Below are 24,769 nucleotides of genomic sequence, written 5' to 3'. Positions count from 1 at the left end.
AATGCAGTTTTGGATGCCTTAACGATCACCAAATTGGCTGAAATTTTGCAGAGGTGATCTATACACTAGGACCTAAAAACTGAACGGGTAAGATGTAAAAATGTGGCCAGAAAGTGGTCGAAAACAGAAAATCCGTACCGAAAATTCGGTACGGACGTCCGCAAAACCAACCAAAACGTCATTTGGCGTTTCGGTGTAGTGAGTGGCGCTTTCGCCATCAACATTTCCTTTAGGGATTGCAGTTCCATTTGCGGTCCCTCTTGTCTCTCTGTAGGGAGAGAACAGTCCCAAGTCAATGGTTCCTTTTAGGTATCGGAAAAATGTTCTTGATACCATATTCTAGTGACGCTGCGTTGGCACTGAGCTAAATCTAGTTAACAAATTCACTGAGAATGCAATGTCTGGTCGAGTACATTGGGCTAAGTACAATAATGCGCCTATTGCACTTAGATAGGGAATTTCAGCTCCCAACTCGTCATCTTCCTTTGGGCGAAATGGATATTTCTTTACATCCAAACTTCGACCGATCATGGGAGTGCTAGCAGGATGCGCTTTGTCCATGTTAAATCGCCTGAGCATCTTTTAGACATACGCAGACTGGTGGATTAGTATTCCACAAACTCGGTGTTCTAGTTCAAGGCCTACACAAAATCGAGTTTTCCCAAGATCATTCATCTCAAATTCGGATTTCAAGTAGCTCGCGGTTTCTCTTATTTCATAAAGAGTACCTATTATGTTCATATCATCGACATATATAGCTACAATTGCAAATCCATAACTTGTTTTCTTTACGAATACGCAGGGGCACAATTCATCGTTCTTATATCCCTTCCCAATCAAGTAGTCACTTAGACGGGTATACCACATCCGCCCGGATTGTTTTAATCCGTAGAGTGAGCGTTTCAACCTAATTGCAAACGCACTCCGTGGTTTAGAGTCACTTGACTTGGGTAATGTTAGGCCATCTGACACTTTCATATATATATATATATATATATCTGAATCAAGATCCCCATAGAGATATGCAGTAACCACATCCATAAGCTGCATTTCCAGTCCTTTGGAAACTACCAAGCTAACTAAGTAGCGGAACGTTATAACGTCCATTACGGGAGAGTATGTGTCCTCGTAGTCAATTCCAGGGCGTTGTGAGAAACCTTGTGCCACAAGGTGAGCCTTGTACCTCAGGACTTCATTCTTCTCATTACGCTTTCTGACAAAGACCCATTTATGTCCTACAAGCTTTACACTTGGTAGGGTTAGCACTACCGGACCAAATACCTGTCTCTTTGTCAGAGAATCTAATTCTGTCTGGATTGCTTCTTTCCATTTAGGCCAATCTCTCTTTGTTGACATTCTGCAACAGAGCGTGGTTCGATATCATCGTGCTCTATGATTTCTTGAGTAACAGGGTATGCAAATACATCATCAATGTGTATGGAAGATCTTTCTATCAACTCATACGCACTCTCATAATCCTTTGAGATTTCTTTGTTCTCTGGAATCATTTCAAACATCGGAGCGTCCTCCAGTATTGATTCATGGACATAACTATAATCAGAGACAATCTCATGAGAGGGATTCTCTACATTGATTATTAATGGATCGGTTTGTGCCTTACTCCCCCCTCTTCTTCCTTGGGTGAGTGTCAATCGAACCAAATGGCCTCCCCCTCTTCCTTTGGGGAGCCACGGCCTCAACCACACCTCCACTAAGTGTGGTTGCAGTGCCACTATCTGCGGCACTGTGCCCCTTGTTGGGGACTTCTAACCTTGCAGGCACATTTGCAGCTGGTATATGTGATCTTGTCACTTTTGCGATATCAGTAAACGCATCAGGCATCGAATCTGCTACGTTCTGAAGATCTATTATTCTTTTCACTTCACTTTCACTTTGTGAAGTGCGGGGATCAAAATGAGACAGAATAGGGACAAACCACGACAATTCTTGTCGTTCCCTTGGAAAATCCTTTTTCCTATCTCCCCCTAACGACGGGAAGACTGTCTCATCAAAGTGACAATCCGCAAATCTAGCGGTAAAGAGATCGCCTGTCAAGGGTTCCAAGTAGCGGATAATTGTTGGGAATTCGTATCCAACATAAATATTTAATCGTCTCTGAGGACCCATTTTGGTGCGTTGTGGGGGCCCAATAAGCACATATACTGCTCAACCAAATATGCGTAAGTGTGAAATGTCAGGCTCATATCCAGTTACCAACTGGTACGCAGAAAATGGTTGGCTAGCAGTGGGTCTGAAACGAATAAGTAAAGCTGCGTGCAATATTGCATAACCCCATGCAGATATAGGCAGGTTGGTGCGCAAAACCAATGCCCTAGCCACCATCTGTAGCCTTTTGATGGCGGCTTCTGCGAGACCATTTTGTGTATGCACATGGGGTACATGATGCTCTACATCGATCCCAATAGACATGCAATATTCATCAAATGCTTTTGATGTAAACTCTCCAACGTTATCAAGCCTTATAGACTTGATAGGGTGATCAGGGTGGTGAGCCCTTAAACGTATAATATGTGCTAGGAGTTTGCAAATGCAGCATTTCTTGTGGACAATAAAGCGACATGTGACCAGCGTGTCGAGGCATCCACCAGAACCAGAAAGTATTTGAATGGTCTGCATTTTGGATGGATAGGTCCACAGATATCTCCTTGTATCCTTTGGTACTTCAGAAGGCAATGGCTGCATTTGAGCAGTACTAGGACCGACACCTTGTAGTGTGGCGGATTTTTCTCCCATTTTATTTTTCACTCGAAAGAAGGGATGTCCATATGAGTTCTTTAAATTACGGATCATCATGTCATGATCGAGGTGCCCTAGGCGGTCATGCCAAAGCCTGTATGAGTCAGTGTCCCACATTTCATTATTGGTGACAGCATAGGATTCAATGATTTGAATCGTAGTGAGGTACAGTCCACTAGATTGACTCATAAGTTTCTCTAAAATGTGTTTCCTTCCACATTTATTAGAGGTAATATGAAGGTATTCAATTCCATTCTCACAGTTTTTACATGATAACCGTTGGCACGAATATCTTTGAAACTTAACAAGGTTCGATTAACTCTTGGTGCATACAAATCGTCTGTGACATTAAATATATCTCATATTCTTTAGAGTATTTCTATTTTAGGTAGAATGATAATCTTTTCATTCAAATAGTTTTTTTTTTCTCTAGGTGTATTGCTTTAAATCTTTATAGTGTTATTTCGAACCATGTAAATATGTGTAGTAAATAAATTTGAATAAATTCAATGCTTCAAAATAAAATTCGAAATTTATTAATAAGCCAACGATAATCAAATCAAGGTCTTGTTCTAATTCATCAAACCATTATTGAAATAAACTTTAAGACCAAGCAATAGTCTAATTAAAAATGAGGCATTATGCCTTCACATCTGTCTTTGGAAAATAAATAAAGCAGATCAGTCAAAGTCTGAAGCATCCATTGACGGAGCAAGTTCCTTGTTGCCATTGAAGTCTGCAATAGTGAGGTTGACATCTGGGTCATGACCTTCTTCTTCCATGTAGTGAGCCTCTTGTTATCCATTGACTCCCTATACCTCTTGTAAGTGGTTGCAACTATGTCGCTTGCTTGGCAGTTCTTGTACCAATGCCCAATGACACCACACCTATAGCATGATTCATTGTCAACTCTATCCTGTTTGACTGAAGGGTTCTTAGGTGCCCTTTGCACCTTGTTTTCATGTCCACTAGGGCCAGCACCACCATCTTTGCTCCATACAGTGGGAGGGCCTCCACCGCCCATACCACGACCCCTATGTCCCTTGCCACATGGTGCGTTGTTGCCACGTGGGTAGGGATCAGCACGTCTAAACCCCTTTGCATTGGAGTTCTTTCCACCTTTCATTTTTCCATAATTAGCCTCGGGAATTTTCTTTGTCCCAGTGGGCCTGACATTGTTGTTCAAGAGAACCTCATTATGCCTCTCAGCCACTTGTAGTAGGCTAATCAACTTATTGAAGGTTGTGATTATTTTGTTGTCATACTCCAGCCTATACTGGTTCGCTAGTATAAGCGCTGAAGTAGGAAAGGTGGAAAGAGTCTTGTAGATCATATCATCTTCTGTGATTTCCCTTCCACATAAATTGAGACGTGCCTTTAAGCGCAACATGTCCTTGTTGAAGTCATTGACCCTTTTATAGTCAAGCAAGCGGATTCCATTCCACTGAACTGCCAGTTCTTGGAGCAAAGTGTCATGAATGTTCCCAAAACATCTCTTAAGGGCATCCCATAGTTCTTTGGGTGTCTTCAATTGAAGGTACTCCCAACGTAGGCTAGGATCAATATGTCGCCTCAGAAACATTAAGACATTTGCTTTCACCTTATTAGATAGTTCATCATCTTTGGGGTTGGTAATGGTGGTAGTGTAGTCTTTTGCCACAAATGCAGTTTCTACATCGGAAACCCAACGATGGTACTCAAGTCCTTCTGAGTCCAAGATGTCAAATTCACGTCGAGTTGGATCAGCCATCTACGTAAACAAGAGGGAAGATATAAATTATGCAGTCATAAAGACATCCACGTGAATTATTTTCCAAAAATATGAATTAGATTTCAAGACCAAGATTCTATTCTTAATGGTCATATTTTATTTTTTTTCGATGCTATGTGAAAATACTTTATCACGGTAATGTTGTGTGTATAATGCGCGTGAATTTTCATTATCATGGCAAGATGCAATTTATATGTAGCATGCTAAATAGGGAATAACCATAGCACAATTTAAACATAGCATATATAAAAATAAATTACATGGCATGCTCAAATTTCACAAATATACAACAAAATATATGCTACACATAATATATCATGCGTAAAAATATAAACATAGCATAATATAAAAACATGCTTAGGAATAATTATATAAACGTAAATAAAAATCACAAAACATGCTCAAAATTGAATAAATAATATATAACAAAATATATATAATCATGTTTAAAGATAATTATATAAAACATAACAAGGCATGCTTTAAAAAAAAAAATCAATATTATCTAATTAAACATGCTCAAAAGTTCGAATTATAAACAATTAATTATACTATAGTATGAAATTAAATAAATAAAAGAGAATATACTTGGTTTGGAGAAAATAAAACAACCCTAGCGCACGCTCGTATTGATGCAGGCGTGCGTAGCGATGTTTTTAAGCTTGAGAAAAACTGGGCTGCTTCCTCTTGCAGGAGCCACAAAACCTTGGTTTTTTTTTCTGTTTTTTTTCCTCTCTGGGCCGCAGGCCTGCTTTTTTCTTTTGTTTCTGCTGGGCTGCGTCACCACTCAAGGCCCGTTTGTTTTTTCTGTTTTTTTTTTTCAATTGGGCTGGGATTCTTTTTTTTCTGGGCCGGACCTTTTCTTTGGGCCGGGTCACTCTTTTTTCTTTTCTTTTTCTTCTTCGCGTGTTCTTCTTCTCTCCTCCTTCCTCCGCCTGCTCTTTTTTCTTCTGGTTTTCTCTCTTCTTTTTCCTGGTTTTCAGATGGGTGCAATGGGGATTGCAGATGGGGTCTGGGTCGTTCGTCGTTCTTCGACGAGTCTGGGTAGGCTTGCTGCAAGCGCGAGGAAGCGACTGGGTCTGGTGCTCCAGGGATCGCCGGATCGGTGCTGGGATGGGCTGGTGGGCGCGGGTCTGCAGTGGATGGTGGGCGGGCTGGTGCTAGGCTACAGATCTGTTGGTGATCTGTTGCGACTGGGCGGAGTGAGGCAGGCGGAAATGCTGGAGGCGGGGTGCTGGTGGTAGAAGGAAGAGGAACACTGGGACGAGGCCGGTCTGAAATTTTTTTTTTTTTACTGTGGTGGCAGAAAAGAAGAAAAGAATTCTTTTTCTTCTAGGGTTTTATTATTTTTTCGACGGGAAGAGGAAAGAAACTAGAAAATTAAGGTCTTTTTCTTTGGCTATTGGCTCTGAACGTACTGATAATGTGTAAAAGTAAATTGAGAATTGGAATTGAAAATCATTTCATAGTCCCTTTATATAGGGAGAGAATTACAATGGAAATATCAATTACAATGATGACATTCTTTGATGATTGATGGTAATCGCTAATTCCTTGATTCCCTCTCCGTCAATCACTTTGACGAAGGCGCATAATGTGCTTTTCCTTTAACACAAATAATATAATCCGAATATTTATAAGAGATTGTAAACCACGTGCAAAATTGCGTTCAAGAGGTCGCAAGTCATGATTAACACTCAAATCCGACACTCTTGTCGGAAATGAAATAATATTAACTAATTTTGAATTCAAACAAAACAACTAACTAATAGTTCATCGCACAATCCCGAAAATCCGAACTCACCTCAGAATCAGCTCAAACTTCAAGGGTTTCATAAACTTGATATTTCTAACATGCTCGTGAAAAATCATAACAATCCAACGGTCGGATTGTTACGAATTCATACCCAAATTTCCAAAACTTCGGAAATTCGAATCGATCTTGAAGTTCGACGTATTCCTACCAAACTATGTCCACATGATTGTAATATCGTGCTCTACACATTAGAATAAAATGGAAGGTAGAAGCGGCGCGTGGGCCGACCAACCCCAACAACAACCATAACTACCACAAAGTCTAAATCCAAACACACAAGCTAAAATTTACCTCAGAAGCAAGTCGGCCGATTTTCCCCGAAAAAGTTCAACTCTTCAATTCTCTCACCTCCGATTGAATTAGACTGCAAGGTGGTTATGAATATTATCAGGGCATCAAGAGCTTCAAGACCCAACAAATTTCTCAGCCGGAAGTCATTGGAACGGCGAGATCGAACCGGGTTAAAAAAATCCGGCCGAACTCTGATTTTTGCGCCGCAACTCCTCCTCAGGTGCAAACCGGAGCTGATGGTGGCCTGAAGTAGACTCGCCGTGAAGTGGCGCGTCGATCTCGACCAGTCCGGATGTCTGGGGGGTGGCCTGAAGGCGGTGATACTCGCCGGGTTTCAGTTTTAGGGTCGGGTTGACCCGATCTCCCTGCTCTCTTTTTGTTCGGGTATGATACTCGAGAAATGAGAGCCCCCCCCCTCGCCCCCAAAACTAGGGTTTTATCTATTTACAGTATCAGGGGAGAAAAAGTCATTTTTGCCCCAAAAAACTCTGACGAATTTATAAACTTCTGCAGACCATGTCTTTCTCATACAAACTCCAATTTGGGCATGCCACATGTTCATGAACTCGGTTTAACGTGCTATACAACTTTTCAGAAGGGAGTTTCCTCAAAAACAGAACCAAGCAAAAAGTCAACTTTCGGTCCTCTAAATAATTGAAATGCAGATAAAAGTAAAGATTTTAATCGTTTACCATCCAATTGACCAGTAAACGGGTAAATTAAGGTATGGGATGTAACAATTGAAATCTATGTAAGTTAAAATAGTAACTATCGAATCCATAATTCCATCATTTCACCAATTCGAACTAGATAATGAACCAATAAATCTCCTTCTTTTCGCAACTGTACTTTCCGGTCAAATTTGTCATAACACTTATACTAAATCAACTTTACAATGAGGTAATATGTTTGTTAAAATACTTTGAATGCTGTACTAGCTAAGAACAACAGGTGATATAAGAGTAAAGAAACTAAAAAGAGGCTAAAACTCATTCAGTTTGGCAAAGATTCACCTTGAAAAGCAAAGTGCATCTCCCCCTAGCCTAAAGAACAAAATTCATGAATCCTATAAAGAGTTTCTAACCACCAGTATTTGTATGTTTATATGTGTGTGTGTGTTCAACATTTTTCTTAAAAGGTTTTGAACTCATGTAGAAATTGAACGATTTCATGGAGGTGGTGTTCATGTTTCTATGGGGGTGCGCATTTTTTTTTTTGGCTGTGGGGTGTGCTTGAAGCCTTCAGTCATAAGGTATTTGTTGTGAAGCAATACTAAAGGAGGTGCAACATGTTTGTCCAAAAAAAGAAAAGAGAAGAAAACTAAGGAACATAGTTAACAATCCATGGCAGAGAATCAAATGGCGGCTCGATCATAGAATGTTTTCATATGAACTCTAAACCAACAAGTTATAAACATTAGGATTACACATTTCGAGCTTGATGCGGGAAGCGTGTACACGATAGTAAGAGAATCCGTCAAGCGTCGAAAGTCATATGAGATGAGCTAGAATCCACTAGCAATTACGAGCACAGCCGTAAGAAACATAGAGAAACTTCTCTAATATTTGGTATTTTTTATTATTGATAACTTGAATGAAAATTACAATCTAAGAGGTGCTTTATATAGGGCACATAGTATTAACCTAATACAACTAGAAAACATAAAGACCAATTTATTGTAGACTAAAATTAGGAAACCTAATTAAACCTCATAAAATAAAAATCGAAAATAGAATCCTAGATACTAAAGAATATTACGCTTGGAATCTCAATCAAGATTTTGCTCGAGAATCCCGATATATCCAAAAGAGTCATTTATGATTAATTTCATCATTAAGAAGCCTATTTGAATACCAATTTCCAATATTCAAATTATTCTTCTTAATGTGAAGACTCTTCTTTCTTTTCAAGATTTTTTGTTGAAATTGGCTAAAATCTCTTCTTACATCAGTCTCCTCCACTTGAAAAGAACTCGACCTCGAGTTCCTCTTGAATGCAGCTCGATCATTAGTAGGAATAAAACATGATAAGCCATCAACTTCTATATTCTCGAAATTAAAAGGTATCACCATGAATCCAATACAGTAGACAAGTTTAGAATAAGCATCTTGAAACTTGAACTCCTCCACTTGAAAAGGAATGGGCATTGACTTCTCCTTCGGTTGATCTTGAACGCAATTAGGCATGCATGACATGGATATCGATGTGATGAATGAATTAGCTTCCTTGTCCTTAATGAGTCTCTCTTCAATCTTCAAAGTGGCTTCTTCATGTTCCTTTTCACACACCTCAGGATGGTCATTCTTGATGTTCTTCCTTCTAGGCTTGATTTTAATTTTGTGTGACTCCCACCTAAATAAATATGTGTTGTCTTTGCAATAACCACATGTGAGGGAGTTTTTGCGTTTTGGATCTTTTGCAGCAGGGCCCTCTTGATTAAGCGAGACTAGGTCCAAGATTGATCAAATGTTGGACCTGAGAACAACCTCGTTATGACCAGCTAGATGATAACGGCAGTGATTGCACTAGATAATAACAATAGTGATTGGATTGGATGATAACAGCAACGATTCGATTAGATTTCACGAGAACAGAACTTACAGGTAGATGTGGTGTGGGAGCTAGATGCCTGGGAGTTTAGCAGAGAGAGAGAGAGAGAGTTCCAGCAATGGCATGATTTCTGGGTTTTGGGAGGAATTGATGGCTAGGGATTCAGAGATAGAGCTTGATCTCTTGCTTGATGTTTCTGGGTTGTTGTGGCTTTTTTTCCAACAGCAGCAGACCAGCTTTTTATAGCGAAGGTGGAAGAAGAAGGTTGGTGACAAGGGCTGAGGGTTTTTAGAGACCACTCTCAATTTTGGGAAGATAAATTGTGAAAGCTATGGAAATTTCTTTAAGCTAGGAGACTGAAGGGCAGTGGCACAGGTTTAGGGGTGATCCTCCAGAATTTGTGCTGCTGTGATCTTTTGAAGATTTTAGTTCCTCAATTTCTGGTATTGAAACTTGATATCACAGAGTTAGAGGGCTATTGAAAATTGAAACAGGGTCACTGAAGGCATGGATTGGAAAACTTCTCCATAGATTATGGGCTCTTACTGGAAATGGTGAAACATCAATCCCAACAGCAGTTTTGTTATAACGACATTTTTGGTTTGGGGGCAGAAGACGACTCAAATTTTGGGCTAGAGTCTATTTTAATGGACATTGGGTGAGAGAATGGCTCTGGTGGGCTTTAAGCTTTGCTAGGCCTGCTTTCATCTCTCTACTAGCCCATGTTAAGATTTTGGTCCATCAAGCATGAATTTTGGTTCCCAAGTCCAAAATTATCGATGGGCCTTATCGTAACAATGGGTCTCACAGGATCCGTTACCTTCCACACCACATCCCACCGTATAAGCCCCAAACGTAGTTTGGGCCTACGTGTATTGCGTGGTAATTAAGCGTGTCGGCTGCTTTGAAGAGGCACGTTAGTTGTTTGAGAATTTGGGCTTGTTGTATCTCTTGCTAACTAGAAGGCTTCCTTTTGGCATGAAATGGGCTTGCTTGAAGGCCCAACTAGGTTACGAGGTTGATGACTCACCTTCTTCACGTGTCACTTATTAAATTTGAACTCGTGGAACTTTGGGTGTCAACATTAGCCCCCTTGATTATGTAGGTCGTGTGACCCTGTCTCGGGCTACATAATCAAAAATCCGGAGACTTACTGCGTGATTATATATAACATTTTTGTTTTTTGCATTGGCTTGCGTATCTTACTGATACGAGCTATGGCTTATCAAGCTTCTCACGTGACAACAGATTCTCGTCATCATTGAAGTCCTAGTTAGAAGAGAGGAGTCTTACTTTTCGGTTACTTTCCTTCTAGGGAAACGGCAATGGCGTGTAAAGTCTTTTTCTCTTCTCTTCTTTTCCTTCCATATTTTGATTTGCACAAGACGCCTTTCTTCTCAAGAGTCAGACCCTCGATCTAAGGAAAGAAGGCTCTTCTCCTTTCAAATTTCTTTGGCTTAAGAGACTCCATCTCCACTCCCTTACTCTTTTACATAACCAATCGAGTGTGTCGAGCCCATTGTAGAGCCGATTTGCGATTCCTTCTGCGCTTGGTAAGCTTGGACGACTGCATCTTCTTTTGCTCGGTGTGATAATCTCCATCCTCTATTATCTGTGTCCTTTTCTTCTCTCTTTCTTCTTCTTGATTCTGCATTTGCTCATATTGTAGCCTTATATTGGTTCACGCAATATCAATTTGCTAACACGATTACTTGTTGCTGCTGTGATATTGCTGATTCGCTGCCGTAATTGACTCATTGAATATCGCATGTTCTATTCTGGTGTTATCAATTCTGTTGTTGCAATTGCTTGTCGCTTTAGCTATATTGATTTGGTGTTGTGAATGATCGCTGCTGTGATTGATTCGCTACTGGGTGGTACACAAACTGTAAGTATTTCTTATTGTTGTAATCGTGATTAGACATGATGGAGCTTGCTGTTAGTTTGCTTGGTTCATCATGTAAGATGTGCCTGTTAGCTTGGATGGGCTATGTGGATTCAATAGTTTCAATTTTAGCTTAGCCCCTTGCTTAGCGTGTGATTATGAATTGGTTGAGCATGGAGTGGCCTGGATTTCCTCTTCTTCTTTTTTGCATTATGCATGGAGTTTTACTGCTGTGATTGTAATGGAACATGAGGTAGCTTGGTATCATATAGTTTAGTTCATCATGTAAATTGCGCCTGTTAGCTTGGATTAACCATGTTGGTTTTAAGGTTTTAATTTTGCTCGGTTTCTTGCTTGGCATGTAATAGTTAACTGGTTCAACTTGATTGCTTGTGAATAGCGTGCTGTGATTCAATGGCTTGGCCTCTCTTCTTGCTTGGCATGATGATGTGCTTTTGAATTGGAGCCCTGAGCCTTTTATTAACTTGCTGCCATGTGTTGAAAATACTTTCATGCATGTTCATCAGATCCTTAACTTAAGATAATAGTATGAAAGGGTAGTTAAATGAGTAATGACATGGAGATCGGATAGTTAGGTAGATTGCTGTGTTGATATTAAAAGACATGTGTGCGTATATGTGTGTATTAGTTTAATGTATATAGGCATCAGGTGGTTGTGGTATGCATAATTATGTTTGCTAAATAACAAATGAGTATTTGAAAGGAATGAGATGCTTGGTGATTTGAAATCAATGCTTGGTTACTATAGTTGAAGAGTCAAAGTGTGTTGCGTTTATTTGCTAAGTCGTGGAACAAAGTAAGGGAATCACATGATCGAATAATTAACAGAAGTAAAACTAAATGAATTGTAACATATAAGTGTGTGTCATATAGTGCAGCAAGCATGAGTACTTTTGTGTTAAGAATGGTGCTAAAATACCTGCAACATTGTGTGAAAAGTGAAATAAGAGTGATGAAAAGAATAGAACAAAACGTATGACTTGATAATTGAAAGATGAGAGAGATGACTTGCTGCTGGGAACAGCAGCATGAGTAATACTCGTGAGAAAGAAAAAGAAATAAAGTGTGTTTTTTGAAAAACCATGAGTACTAAATAGCGTGAACGAATAGATTTGCGAGTAAGATGAGTTATAACGAAGCAAGTACTCAGATAAGATAATGCATGTGTGACAAAATAGAGGTCAAAGAAAGCAAGATTGGAATGAGATAGACCTCGATCTTGCCATGATTTTGGTTATTTGCTTGGAGTATATTTTTTTTGTGTTTTGCTTGATAAATTTGGTGGGTTCGTCAATGCTAGTCACATTTTGCTTGATGAGGCTCGCATGCATGTTGTAATCTACAAATTAAAATGCATGTAGCTTGGCATGTAAAGTTTCCTTTGCTTGGTTTTGATTTCTTTGTTTTGCTTGCTTAGAGTTGTTTAAGCATGTAGTAGCTTTGCTTGGGCATGTGCTTTGATAGCTCGAGCTTGTGGCTACCTTAAGTATTTTGAGTGATCAATTGAGAGCGATTCGATATTGAAAAGAATGGGCATAATTGCTTGGCATGGTTCTCATATGTTTAGTGGGAGATGCACGACCCTAGGGAGGAGCTTGGCATGGCTTTGCATGTATGTTTGATGCTTGTATGCATAGTATCATGCTTGCTTGGGTTTTCTTTGCCTAGCATGAACTTGTTTAAAGGCTTGGTGTATTCCTCTTGGTCGTGGATCTGCTTGGCTTGAGCATGAGCTTGGCATGAGCATGAGTTTGGCATAAACACGAGCTTGGCATGAGCAGTGCTTGACATAAGCATTGACGTGAGCATGTGCTTGGCATGAGCCTATGATGAGCACAAGCTTGGCATTGTGTAGATGGACTTTTAATAATTCGAACATCATAGGAACTTTAACTCTTCTTTTTTTTTTTTTTTTTTTTTTGTATGTGATACCTTGAATGAGCAGAGAAGTGGTCTTTTGTAGCTTGATAGTACCTTGCAAGGATTACTTAGCATGTAGTGGTGATGATGAATCATACAGCAGTGATTGTTGAGGTTGACTTAACATATAGTGATTAGAAATGATTCATCAGCAGTGTGCTTGGAAGCCTTAAGTTACAATTCGTATTTTCCAATAAATCAATAGACTTCCTGTGCTCATGAATCATCTTTCACCAAGCCCCCAGTATACCTTAGGAAAGAGCGTGAATAAAAGCTTTAAGAGCTAAACTAGCTCTTGGTACTTATTTTCAGGCTTGAATGGAGAACCTTGGTGCCGTGTATAGTACTGAATTACTAGCAAGCTAAGGGAATGTTAACAGCAGCTCAACTTTTGGCTATGATGTCTACAAGTTTGAAAGAATGGTGGTCCAATAACATGGCTAAGAGATCTGGTGTTAGAGTAGGTTTACTAAGATTTGTGTGTTTGACTACGTTTTTGGGTTTAAAGAAAGTTCACAGCAGCTCATATTTCTGTAAGCTAGCTTGATATTTGACATAGGCATGGCTTGAGACAGTATTTCTCAGGAAAGAGCATGAATAGATGACTCAGGTGTTTGATTAGCTCTTCGTAACTCTTTTTTTTTTTTTGTCTATCGATGACCCCTTTCTTTGCTTGGCTTTGGCATGATTGAATATTCTTTGCATACCCTTATGATTCTTATGAAGGTTGATCCAATATTTGGCATGGGGTCTCAACTAACTTGGCTTGGCTTTACTTTGAAGAAGTACCTTCAATTTCACATCTCGATCACTTTGTTTCTATAGCAGCTGAGTTGTTGATTGAATGACCATGACACACTTCTTTTGGTTTTCTTTTATAGGAGCATCAATAATTGAAAACTGGAAAACAAAGCTTCATTCCCGGTAGTAAATTCTAGCAGCTCAGCCCCCAGGTAAGAATGTATAGTGCAGATGCTAACTTTCTTTGGTTCGTATTAGTCCCTCCATAAGAAGCTTGCTTGCTTTGTCATTATCAAGTCATTTGAATTGGCATGAGAATGATATGATTGTTTGCTTACAGAATTTGAGAATCTTCAGCCTTGGATATGTGATTTGGTAATGACGGCTCTTTCAAACATTCTTAAGCATGACTACTGATTTAAATGGAACACAACTATCTTTAACAATGGCATCAGTCTTTGCTTGTTGGCTTGTTAGCTTGCTCGAAAAGGATACTTCTAATTGTGAGCTTTTAGTTGATTTAGGAAAACAGTGATAATAAAGATGAAACTTAGTTCTAACTCATCGGTGAAGTAATGCCTAGTTAAGGGTATGGCTTTAGAAAGTGAATTTATATGGAATGAGGACCTAGTTTAGGACGATATATTTTCCTTGCATGTTGGTTTGTTGCTGTGATTGTTTTGCTTTGTGCTCAATGCGTAGCCTTCTATTAACATATGCACAATAATAAAAGATTCTAATACTAAGGCTGGCAAGATCTCAGTAGTAGTTATCAAGATGTCTAGCATGTGGATCTTTGATGTTCATAGGAAGAAAAGATAAGTATGGATAGGTAAAATGGGGATGGCTACGTCAGCATGATTATTGAAGAGCTTTTATGTTAATGCTGACTACATAACAAGAAATGGTAAATAGTTCCTAATGATGGAAATTTTGGAATTTGGTTTAGTGCACTTTGGTTTTTGTACAGAGAAGCTCTTTACCTAATGAAGCTAATGGTGTTGAGTGCTTGATTACAAAAAATGCATGCAACCTGCTTGTGTTGTAACAATGATGGCTTGAAGATTGATCTTAGGAGTGTGTCTGTTTGCTTGAGTAACTATAGCATCTGAAGGCTTGGGGCATACTTGAATAATTGTTTGTCAAATATATATATATATTATAATTGCATCATGAATGCCTTTTCTAGCTTTTTAGAATCTCCTTTGTAACTAGTTTATGGTCTTGCCTCAGGTTGGATCGTTATTCCATTGAAGCTGAAATGTCAACTTCATTAGTTGACACAAGTTACAGCAGCAACTATCCGCCCCAGGCATATTGACATGAATGGGGGTTTAGCATGGCATCTTAGCATGATTGGATGTTCTCTCCGTTTGACACCAAGAGGACTCTGCTTGTCTTTTGTGTATAGTTTAAATAGAAGTTTTGCTTCTTAATCAAAGTCACAGCTTCTGAACATTGTGAATTTGAAAGGGAGGTTGCAATTGGAAGATGGAGTTTGCACGAGTCACAGCCTAGTTCCATGAGAGGAACATGAAAAGATGTAATTAATTTTTTTTTAATTCCCAATTCTTGGCTCTTGGAGAAAATAAACCACTCTTGTACTAATATATTTTTTTTGGTGTATATCAAAAGTTCACAAGAGGTAAGAGAGTAGGAAACTGAATATGGATTTTTCAAAAGTGAAGAAAACAAAAATGTTTTCTGATTAAGCTTGACTATTTTGCCTTTATGCTTGACTGTGTATTGGCAATGTTGTAACAGCAAAAGCATGATTTGGATGGTTTGAAGCAAGTTATCATCCTGTTATGGAACAAGTGCATTTTTTTTTTCAAAAAGCATAGAGCATTGATGTGAAATTGAGGGAGTTTTGTGGCGCTAATGGTTGTGATGTTTGAATGGTGTTTATAAATTGCTCCCAGTAGTGATTGTCAAGATAAACATCAGCTTGATATATGTTCAGCAAGGAAGAAATTAGCTGCTAGAAGTGATTTGAGATAAAAGGTTCAACCTTGTAAGGACGTGATTTGAGATCAAAAGATGCATATTTTTAGGAAAGAGGTAGTACAGACTATGAGAAGAAGAGGAAAAAATGTGATTTCTTTTTCAATAGCTAGATTTTGGCTTTTGAGGAGAAAAACAAAACATTCTTTCCTGGTGTAAATCAGAGTTCATAGGAAGGTAAAAGAGCAGAAAACTAAATCCGAGTTTTTAAAAGTGAGAACAAAATAAAGTCTTTTCTGAGTAATAAGTTTGTTTGCATCACTTTTAACATGTTGCTTCTCTGCTTGACTATATCAGCTGGAAGTGTGTGTTTGCAAAATTGTTTCTGGCAATGGTTCTCGATCCCATGAACAGAGCCTAAGGGATAGATTGGGATCTACTGCTGTTAGAATATTGTAGCTTGAGATATGTCGCAGTGAGGAAGAAACCACCAGCTAGAGTCACAGCCTAGTCCCCAGTGGAGTCGCCAAAAATGTGAGGGAGTTTTTGCGTTTTGGATCTTTTGCAGCAGGGCCCTCTTGATTAAGCGAGACTAGGCCCAAGATTGATCAAAGGTTGGACCTGAGAACAACCTCGTTGTGACCAGCTAGATGATAACGGCAGTGATTGCACTAAATAATAACAATAGTGATTGGATTGGATGATAACAACAGCGATTGGATTAGATTTCACGAGAACAGAACTTACAGGTAGATGTGGTGTGGGAGCTAGATGCCTGGGAGTTTAGCAGAGAGAGAGAGAGTTCCAGCAATGGCATGATTTCTGGGTTTTGGGAGGAATTGATGGCTAGGGATTCAGAGATAGAGCTTGATCTCTTGCTTGATGTTTCTGGGTTGTTGTGGCTTTTTTTCCAACAGCAGCAGACCAGCTTTTTATAGCGAAGGTGGAAGAAGAAGGTTGGTGACAAGGGTTGAGGGTTTTTAGAGACCACTCTCAATTTTGGGAAGATAAATTGTGAAAGCTATGGAAATTTCTTTAAGCTAGGAGACTGAAGGGCGGTGGCACAGGTTTAGGGGTGATCCTCCAGAATTTGTGCTGCTGTGATCTTTTGAAGATTTTAGTTCCTCAATTTCTGGTATTGAAACTTGATATCACAGAGTTAGAGGGCTATTGAAAATTGAAACAGGGTCACTGAAGGCATGGATTAGAAAACTTCTCCATAGATTCTGGGCTCTTACTGGAAATGGTGAAACATCAATCCCAACAGCAGTTTTGTTATAACGATATTTCTGGTTTGGGGGCAGAAGACGACTCAAATGAGTTTTGGGCTAGAGACTATTTTAATGGACATTGGGTGAGAGAATGGCTCTGGTGGGCTTTAAGCTTTGCTAGGCCTGCTTTCATCTCTCTACTAGCCCATGTTAAGATTTTGGTCCATCAAGCATGAATTTTGGTTCCCAAGTCCAAAATTATCGATGGGCCTTATCGTAACAATGGGTCTCACAGGATCCGTTACCTTCCACACCACATCCCGCCGTATAAGCCCCAAACGTAGTTTGGGCCTACGTGTATTGCGTGGTAATTAAGCGTGTCGGCTGCTTTGAAGAGGCACGTTAGTTGTTTGAGAATTTGGGCTTGTTGTATCTCTTGTTAACTAGAAGGCTTCCTTTTGGCATGAAATGGGCTTGCTTGAAGGCCCAACTAGGTTACGAGGTTGATGACTCACCTTCTTCACGTGTCACTTATTAAATTTGAACTCGTGGAACTTTGGGTGTCAACACCACCTTTGACGCTTTCATGTCATGGTCTTCCAAAAAGCACATTAGTGTTGTCCATGTCAATCACATGACAAATAATCTCTTCTTTATAAAATTTTCCCATAGAGACAGGAACTTTACAAACCTCTGTTACTTGTGCATATTCATCCTCTCCAAATGAAATCCAGTATGGATCACTCAGCTTCACTGTCGGTAATTGAAAATAATCCACAACTTTGTTTGCTACAAAGTTCTCTCGTAGACCATTGTCAATTATTACAGAGCATACCTTGTCTTTGATGACACATGTAGTTCGTAAGTTGTCGTAATCCGGCGTTGTGAATATCCAACGTTCCATGTTTCTTCTTCTTCTTCTTTTTTTATTTTTTTTGGATTGATGAGGTTGTCCTAGGGCAAATCCCTTGGCATGTTCCTCTTCAATTAAACTTTCTTTGATAGATACTCTATGACCAGCGTCGTTAAGGGTTGGCGGTAGTGAACTTCTATCCCTTGGATCGTCGTCTGCTAAGGAGCGTGCGATACCCGCTCTGATACCAAATGATGCGGGAAGCGTGAACACGATAGTAAGAGGCTCGGTCAAGCGTCGAAAGCCATATGAGATGAGCTAGAATCTACTAGCAATTACGGGCACAGTAGTAAGAAACATAGAGAAACTTCTCTAATATTTGGTTTTTTTTTTTATTGATAACTTGAATGAAAATTGCAATCTAAGAGGTGTCTTATATAGGGCACATAGTATTAACCTAATACGTACAACTAGAAAACATAAAGAACAATTTATTTAGACTAAAACTAGGAAACCTAATTAAACCTCATAAAATAAAAATCGAAAATAGAATCCTAGATACTAAAGAATATTACGCTTGGAATCCCAATCAAGATTTTGCTCGAGAATCCCAATATATTCAAAAGAGTCATTTATGATTAATTTCATCATTAAGAAGCCTATTTAAATACCAATTTCAATATTCAAATTATTATTCTTAATGTGAAGACTCTTATTTCTTTTCAAGATTTTTTATTGAAATTGGCTAAAATCTCGTTCTACATCAGAGCTAAACTTAAACATGCAGAAACATTCAAATAGATATGGTATTTTATCAGATGAACTCAGTCAGCAGAACCCATTTCATATATCTCTAGGTCTAGATCTGACTCAGTCACCGATGCTTATCCAGAACCCCCATTGAAAAGAACCTAATTCTTAAAAACAATTTGGAGCTCCCAGCTAGAGACTTGTACTAATCATAAAGAAATACTTTGGCCTTTAAAAAGTACCGCCCACTTAATATACGAAACAATGTGTAAATGTCAATTGGGATAGAAAGAACAATATATTAAGGTATATGATCGATTTTCTTTAGATACTTGGACCACTTTTTACATCCACAAAAATGTTAGTATTAGATCAATTGGGATAGAAAGAACAATATATTAAGGTATATGATCGATTTTCTTTAGATACTTGGACCACTTTTTACATCCACAAAAATGTTAGTATTAGATTAATAAGGGGCACGACAATCTAGCCGCCTTGAGTGTTTAGATACGAATGCAGAGGGTACAAAGAGACAGATTGCACAGAATAAATAAGCTCCCCTATATATTAATGGTCTCAGCATTAAGCCAGTTTACCTTTTCTAATTTGTATATGTTTATATGCGTCAGTGGGTTCCTGAGGGCAAAACACAAACTCGGGCTTTGTCATCTATCAGCAGGCATCCAAATCCGTACAAAATGTATGCAGACTTTGCAACCACTTAGCTACCAGATTATAGTGATCATTTCATACCTACTACGTACTTCTGGCAACTGTCATATACATGCAAATGATTTTATCTGCAAAAGGTGACAGGACTCATCAAGCATGGCAACGCTTCAGAAGTTATTAGCAAAATCAGTTTGAAGTTCTCTGTTCGATATATGGAACTGCCAACCGTGCAATTCTTAAGGTCAGGAATCAGGACTGGTAGCTTGATTTGTTTTTGGTCGAGTCCTGCTTTAAAGGCTTAATACTTTTGGGTCACCGGTTGTGTAACATGATATTAGAGCTTTGTTGGTTGTTGAATTTGAATCTTGCAATCCTCAGTCTTCAATTTTTTGTTCTCGGTTTGCAATCCACTATCTCCCTTGTTGGAAATGCTTGCAAGTAGCAGCAAAATCACTTGTTCTTTTTTCTCTTCGGGTTGTAGTTTCACGACGAGAAATGTTCAATGAAACTCTAAAATCATTTTGCCCTCTAACTGTTATCAAATGACAGATCTAGAAAATGAAGGATTTAATCATGAAGCTACGTACACTGCGAATTAAGAAATAAAGGGTTGGTGATGAGGTTGCAATAAATTATATAGTAGCTAGCATTTCTTAGTCTCACTTTGTCTTCTTCAATCTCCATGTGCAAGATGCAAGAATGGGTTGCAGGCATGAGGAAGCTAGAGAATGTTAGCTTGATAATGTAGGATAAGCTATGAACCAACAAATGATAATGTACTAAATTGGTGATCCCATTAAGTATCATTCTTGCTTGGCAGACCAAAGTCCCAGCATAAGAGGAACTAAAATTCATGCATGCGCGCATGTGATGTCCAATCCAAACCTTGACGATTGCACTTGTTAGGTGAGCTGAGCTCAACTTCATATAGCTACAGTGAAATCCCCCAATATGACATAGGCATCGATTAACTAGTTATTGATAAGAATCGAATTAGTTATATCATTTTATTAGGTCAACTGGATATTAAGTAAGGTTTTTAACTACCCTTTCCGAGTGTTTTTAAGTAATGCTTAAGAAAAAGGTCAGAAATTTTACAAAAGTGAAATATAGTAGTAGCACTTTTCCAGTCATATATGCATCAAAATCGAGCAGATCCAAGAGCAAGTTCACCCGTTGGGTCACCGGGTCACCTACTATTCACTGTTTTTTAGTGTATATTTTCATTCTCTGGGTCACGAAATACACTGTGCTCGTGACCTAGGGCACGAAATACACTGTGCAGGTCACCATGGTGACCCAGAACACTGTACCGGGTGACCCAGGGCACGAAATACACTGTGCTCGTGACCCAGGGCACGAAATTAACACTAACAAGTAGTGAATAGTGGGTGACCTGGTGACCCAACGGGTGAACTTGCCCCAATGGTACATTATCAACTATTAATTGTATTCTAGCTAGCTAGTCATGCATATCACAATCCACAGTATTTCCACACATAATGTTAATGAAGTGTATATAACCTCTTAGTTTGTTGCTGAAAAAGAACAACTACCCGACTTCTTTAAAAAATGGCAAAGGTTCATCCCCAAGCACCACTTTCTTCTTCATCCCCTGGCTACTTCACTTCAAAACAAGAAACATTCACTATATGGATGAAGTCTCTCATATTGAATGGCCATGGTTGCACTGTTTTTGATTCTAACGGTCAGATCGTGTATCGTGTAGATAATTACGACTCTAGAGGTAGAGCTAAAGTTCATCTTATGGATTTGAAAGGCCAAATCCTATTCACCATACTAAGAAAGGTAATTTCGTAGCATCATGATTTTGAAGAGTTAGACTGGACTTAGAAATATGTGCTGATAAATTAACTAACATGGCTTTGTTGTGCAGAAATCCAAATTTCTTGGTGTCTGGGAGGGATACAGATCCAGTAATGGTAAAGAGATCAACCTGAAAAATACACCCGGTTTTCAAGTTAGGAGAAGCTTTAAAGGCAAGTCAGCATGTAAAGTCATCGTGGGACTAGACAAGAATCAAAAACAGCAATACAGAATAGAGAGCTGGAGTAAAGGAAAGTCAGCCTGCAAGATACTAGACAAGTTTGGAAGACTTGTTGCAGAGGTAATTAAATTTTTCTCGACTGTTCTTATTTGTACTATATTTTACGACCACATATATATCGTTACTGATAATTTTTATGTCATAATGGATGGTGCGTGCTTGACCAAACAGGTAAAGAGAAAGCAGTCAACATGTGGAGTGGTACTAGGAGAAGATGTTTTGACACTGGTGGTAGAGCCCTTCATGGATCACTCTCTTATAGTAGGGCTTCTTGTTGTGTATGGTCTCATCAACCGTAAATTGTGATTGAGTGAAAACAAATCAGCAACAAGAATATTGAAGTTATATTGATTTAACTAGTTTTTTGAGTCTTTAATTAGGGTGGTCTTTCCCACCACCTAGTTGGTGAATTGAACAGTACTTACTTCCATTGGATTCCAACTTTGTATTCATCAATTCAGGAGTTAACTGAGTTATTTCTAACTTTGTCAAAAAGATTATGAGTCCTAAATCACTTTAGAACTTGCAATTCTGCCTCTAAGTTAGTAAGGAAGAACCCCTTTATCATTTCTTAGATATGCAAAGAATTCTCGATGTGCAAAGTGCAAACGCAGAGATAAAATGGGGATATTTGAATAGGCAAAAGAGTGAATCCGCATAGGTTTTTTTTTTTTGAGAGAATGACGTCAAGCCTTTTAATAACCAAATGTAGGTAATTACAAATCATGACATGCTCGCAAAGGCCATGTCAATATCAAGTCATGCTAGGCTACCATACAGCAACCTAAATGTAAATACCCTAGGAATAAGTGCTAGTAACCAAAGTAACCAAGACAATGTTAGGGGTAACAACCAAGAGGTTGGACGGAGGAGATCCACGAGTTTAGAGAACTCGACAACCAGGTACCACAAGCAGTCGAGCACCATAATTGACCGGAAGACGCAACCCTAGGGTTGGCAGCCGCCGTAGAGAAAAGAGAGTGAGAGCTCTCATTTTTTAGAAATGTTTCATTGGGAGAGAGGATTAGGGGTTAAAGCGAGAGAAAGAGAGAGAGAGAGGAGCTTGGCACGTCTTCTTCATATCCAAGTTGGGTTCGGTTTCGTGTGAGAATAACAAGAGCCTGAAGATTTTCCATTAGACCCGGCCCATTTGATTACCAGAGAATAGTTGATGCTTTGAAGTGCTGTCTTTGTTCTACACTTTTAAGCCTCCACAAGACCAGCTCAACTATGATGTATGTTCCTTCTATCCGATCCCCATTTTCTTGGTAATATCCCATACTTGTATTCAGGGTTTCGATTTTTAAAAACTCCCGGGATTCGAGCGGCTATGCACTCACCGAGGAAGGAGAAGCAGGGAAATATTCCGGCTGGGATTCGAGTTGTTTGTAAGCAACTTGGGAAGAGCAAGTCGGCCACGGCATAGTAAATTGACACCACTATACTTGTATTTATGCGAAGCATTCACACCGTTTGCCCCAATATATCCCATTTCTTCCAAATCAAGCTCTGCCTTCTCTTCAGAGAACAACCTGCATAGTAACTGAACTGAAACAACTCAACACAAGCATTTGAACACAACGCATGTAATTCCAATTTGTGTAATAGTAACCATTTTAAGCATCTGGGTAATGCTGGAAATCCCAGAAATCAGAACCCAATGAATTTTTTACAGTAAAACGAAGAAAGATTCAAACTTTTAAAGCTTTACAATTTGATCAAGTACCCAAAAGATTAGCTTTTCTCTTCCAATAAAAATGGGTGGGAAGACATATCATGCATGGATCTAAATTCAGAAAATTTATATGAAAAACGTAGTGAAATGAAAATTTAACTGATCAAGAGAAGCCTAGATAAACCCCACCCAAGTTCGATCCCCGCTGCCAACAGGCCCTGTTGGTTCGTGATCTATAAGTCCCCTACGAAAATCTATACCTGTGGGCTGTGCGATAGGTACGTGTCAAACGTAAGTCCTATAGAGTTGCGGTTGTAGGCTTGCCCTGGCGATGGTGGTGTAACGTAACCAAGCTCTCACCTAAACTTTTTGTAACCAAAAAAAAAAAAAGAGGAGAAGCCTAGATAAAACAAATACAGTAGATTCGAAAAGTAAAATAGGAAAAAGGAAATAAATTTTACCTCTTTTGAGTATTGCAAGAGATCATTCAATTCTAGGATTCTTCTTTCCTATCAAGATCAACCAATTGGACTAGTATAGAGTAACTGGAGGTTGATTTTTTTTTTTTTTTTTGAGAATAAGAAACTTTTATTGAAGATAAGCAAAGTTATATAACACGGGAATGACTGGTGGTAGACATGAACTCCCCACTCTCCTCCCTAAAATCGAAACTAGTTACGGGTCCGTCATCATTATTCATAAATGACCTCCATGAGCCGAAAGGGCCCAACTCCTAACCACCTGAAACGCCCAATCTCTCGGGCTACAAAGAATCCCGAGAATTTCGATATCACTTCATAGACAACTGCTCGAATAACCAACGCCCTCTTCCACACCGTGTCCCAAAGATACTAGACCACGTGCAATGGTCACTCGTCAGCATATTGGCCATAAGATAAATCCGATTGAAAATAAACCAATTCGTCCCCAGGAATGACACCACATCCATGGCACCTCAATTTGACCCAACGCTAGCTCAAAAGAGTAGGGATATACTAAAGACCAAAAACACCAAAAAAAACCTAGCCAAAACCCTACTTTAAACAAAAACAAATAGTAGCCGTCACCAAACTTTTCCCTCTCCCCAATAGACCCGCTAGTAGACCACCACCACAAGTCTTTCCCGTCGACCTCCCAGCGCCGAAGAAACTCAATCCATGCAGCAAGCTAAGCCACCTCAATCTTGAACGTTGTTGACCGGATCCGGGCTTAAATCCAGATCCCGTCGACCTCACCATGCCTTGCCACTCGGCTACGTCCAACAGCTTGAGAACCCGACTCCACCTTTGCAAACTCCACCAATCGACCCATCTCAGAGAGGTAGTCGGCGCCATACGATCCATGGCATACCGTCACCATGATTTGGCCTCCATCCACCTGCTCCATGCCCTCGCCGATCGCCCATCACAAATCATGCACACCTGTGTCGCCGCCTGAGAGGAGAGAAACATCGTGCCTGACCCAGACAGATGAAAAAAATACCAGAACTGAGGTCCCGAGCCCCCACAAACCCGTCCGGCAACACCCACCACTCGTCGATGAGGCGAGGAGCCACGGTCGAGGAGGGGGCGTCGTTGCACAGGCAGCAACCTCTCCTTTGCTTCTTCCAACCAATGACTGAAAAATCGAAAATTTCGCCGATATTTCGGCGAAATTTTCGTTTTTGAGAGGCCCCGATATTTTCCTTAGTTACCAAAGGAATGTCGACGACATTTTGGGAATTTCGCGATATTTCCGAAATTTTTGCGAAATATTCGAAATTTGCGAGAATTTAGGTAATATCTCGCGAAATTCCTGACAACTTTTCATTTATCACGTGGCTCCGCCCAAGCCTCGAGGCC

General features: G+C 39.5%; 1 protein-coding gene across 1 annotated transcript; it reads left to right on the top strand.

The window, feature by feature from the left end:
- Positions 1–20,748: 20,748 nt before the first annotated feature.
- On the top strand, positions 20,749–21,741 carry LOC133725553 (protein LURP-one-related 11-like). Its single transcript, XM_062152842.1, has 3 exons — positions 20,749–20,994; positions 21,083–21,313; positions 21,425–21,741. Exons 1-3 carry the CDS (start codon positions 20,758–20,760, stop codon positions 21,557–21,559), a joined length of 603 nt encoding a protein of 200 aa, XP_062008826.1. The 5' UTR covers positions 20,749–20,757; the 3' UTR covers positions 21,560–21,741.
- Positions 21,742–24,769: the final 3,028 nt, after the last annotated feature.

Source organism: Rosa rugosa, chromosome 1 (genome assembly GCF_958449725.1).
Source record: "Rosa rugosa chromosome 1, drRosRugo1.1, whole genome shotgun sequence".
NCBI lineage: Eukaryota > Viridiplantae > Streptophyta > Magnoliopsida > Rosales > Rosaceae > Rosa > Rosa rugosa.
Note: the sequence above shows the minus strand (reverse complement) of the source record. Positions and strands in the feature narration are given on the sequence as shown.

What these genes read in the sequence shown, in the direction of transcription:
- LOC133725553 (XM_062152842.1), top strand. Translation starts at nt 20,758, where the DNA reads ATGGCAAAGGTTCATCCCCAAGCACCACTTTCTTCTTCATCCCCTGGC. An exon ending in TATTCACCATACTAAGAAAG is followed by an intron (nt 20,995 to 21,082) that starts GTAATTTCGTAG and finishes TTTGTTGTGCAG; the next exon opens with AAATCCAAATTTCTTGGTGT. An exon ending in TTGGAAGACTTGTTGCAGAG is followed by an intron (nt 21,314 to 21,424) that starts GTAATTAAATTT and finishes TTGACCAAACAG; the next exon opens with GTAAAGAGAAAGCAGTCAAC.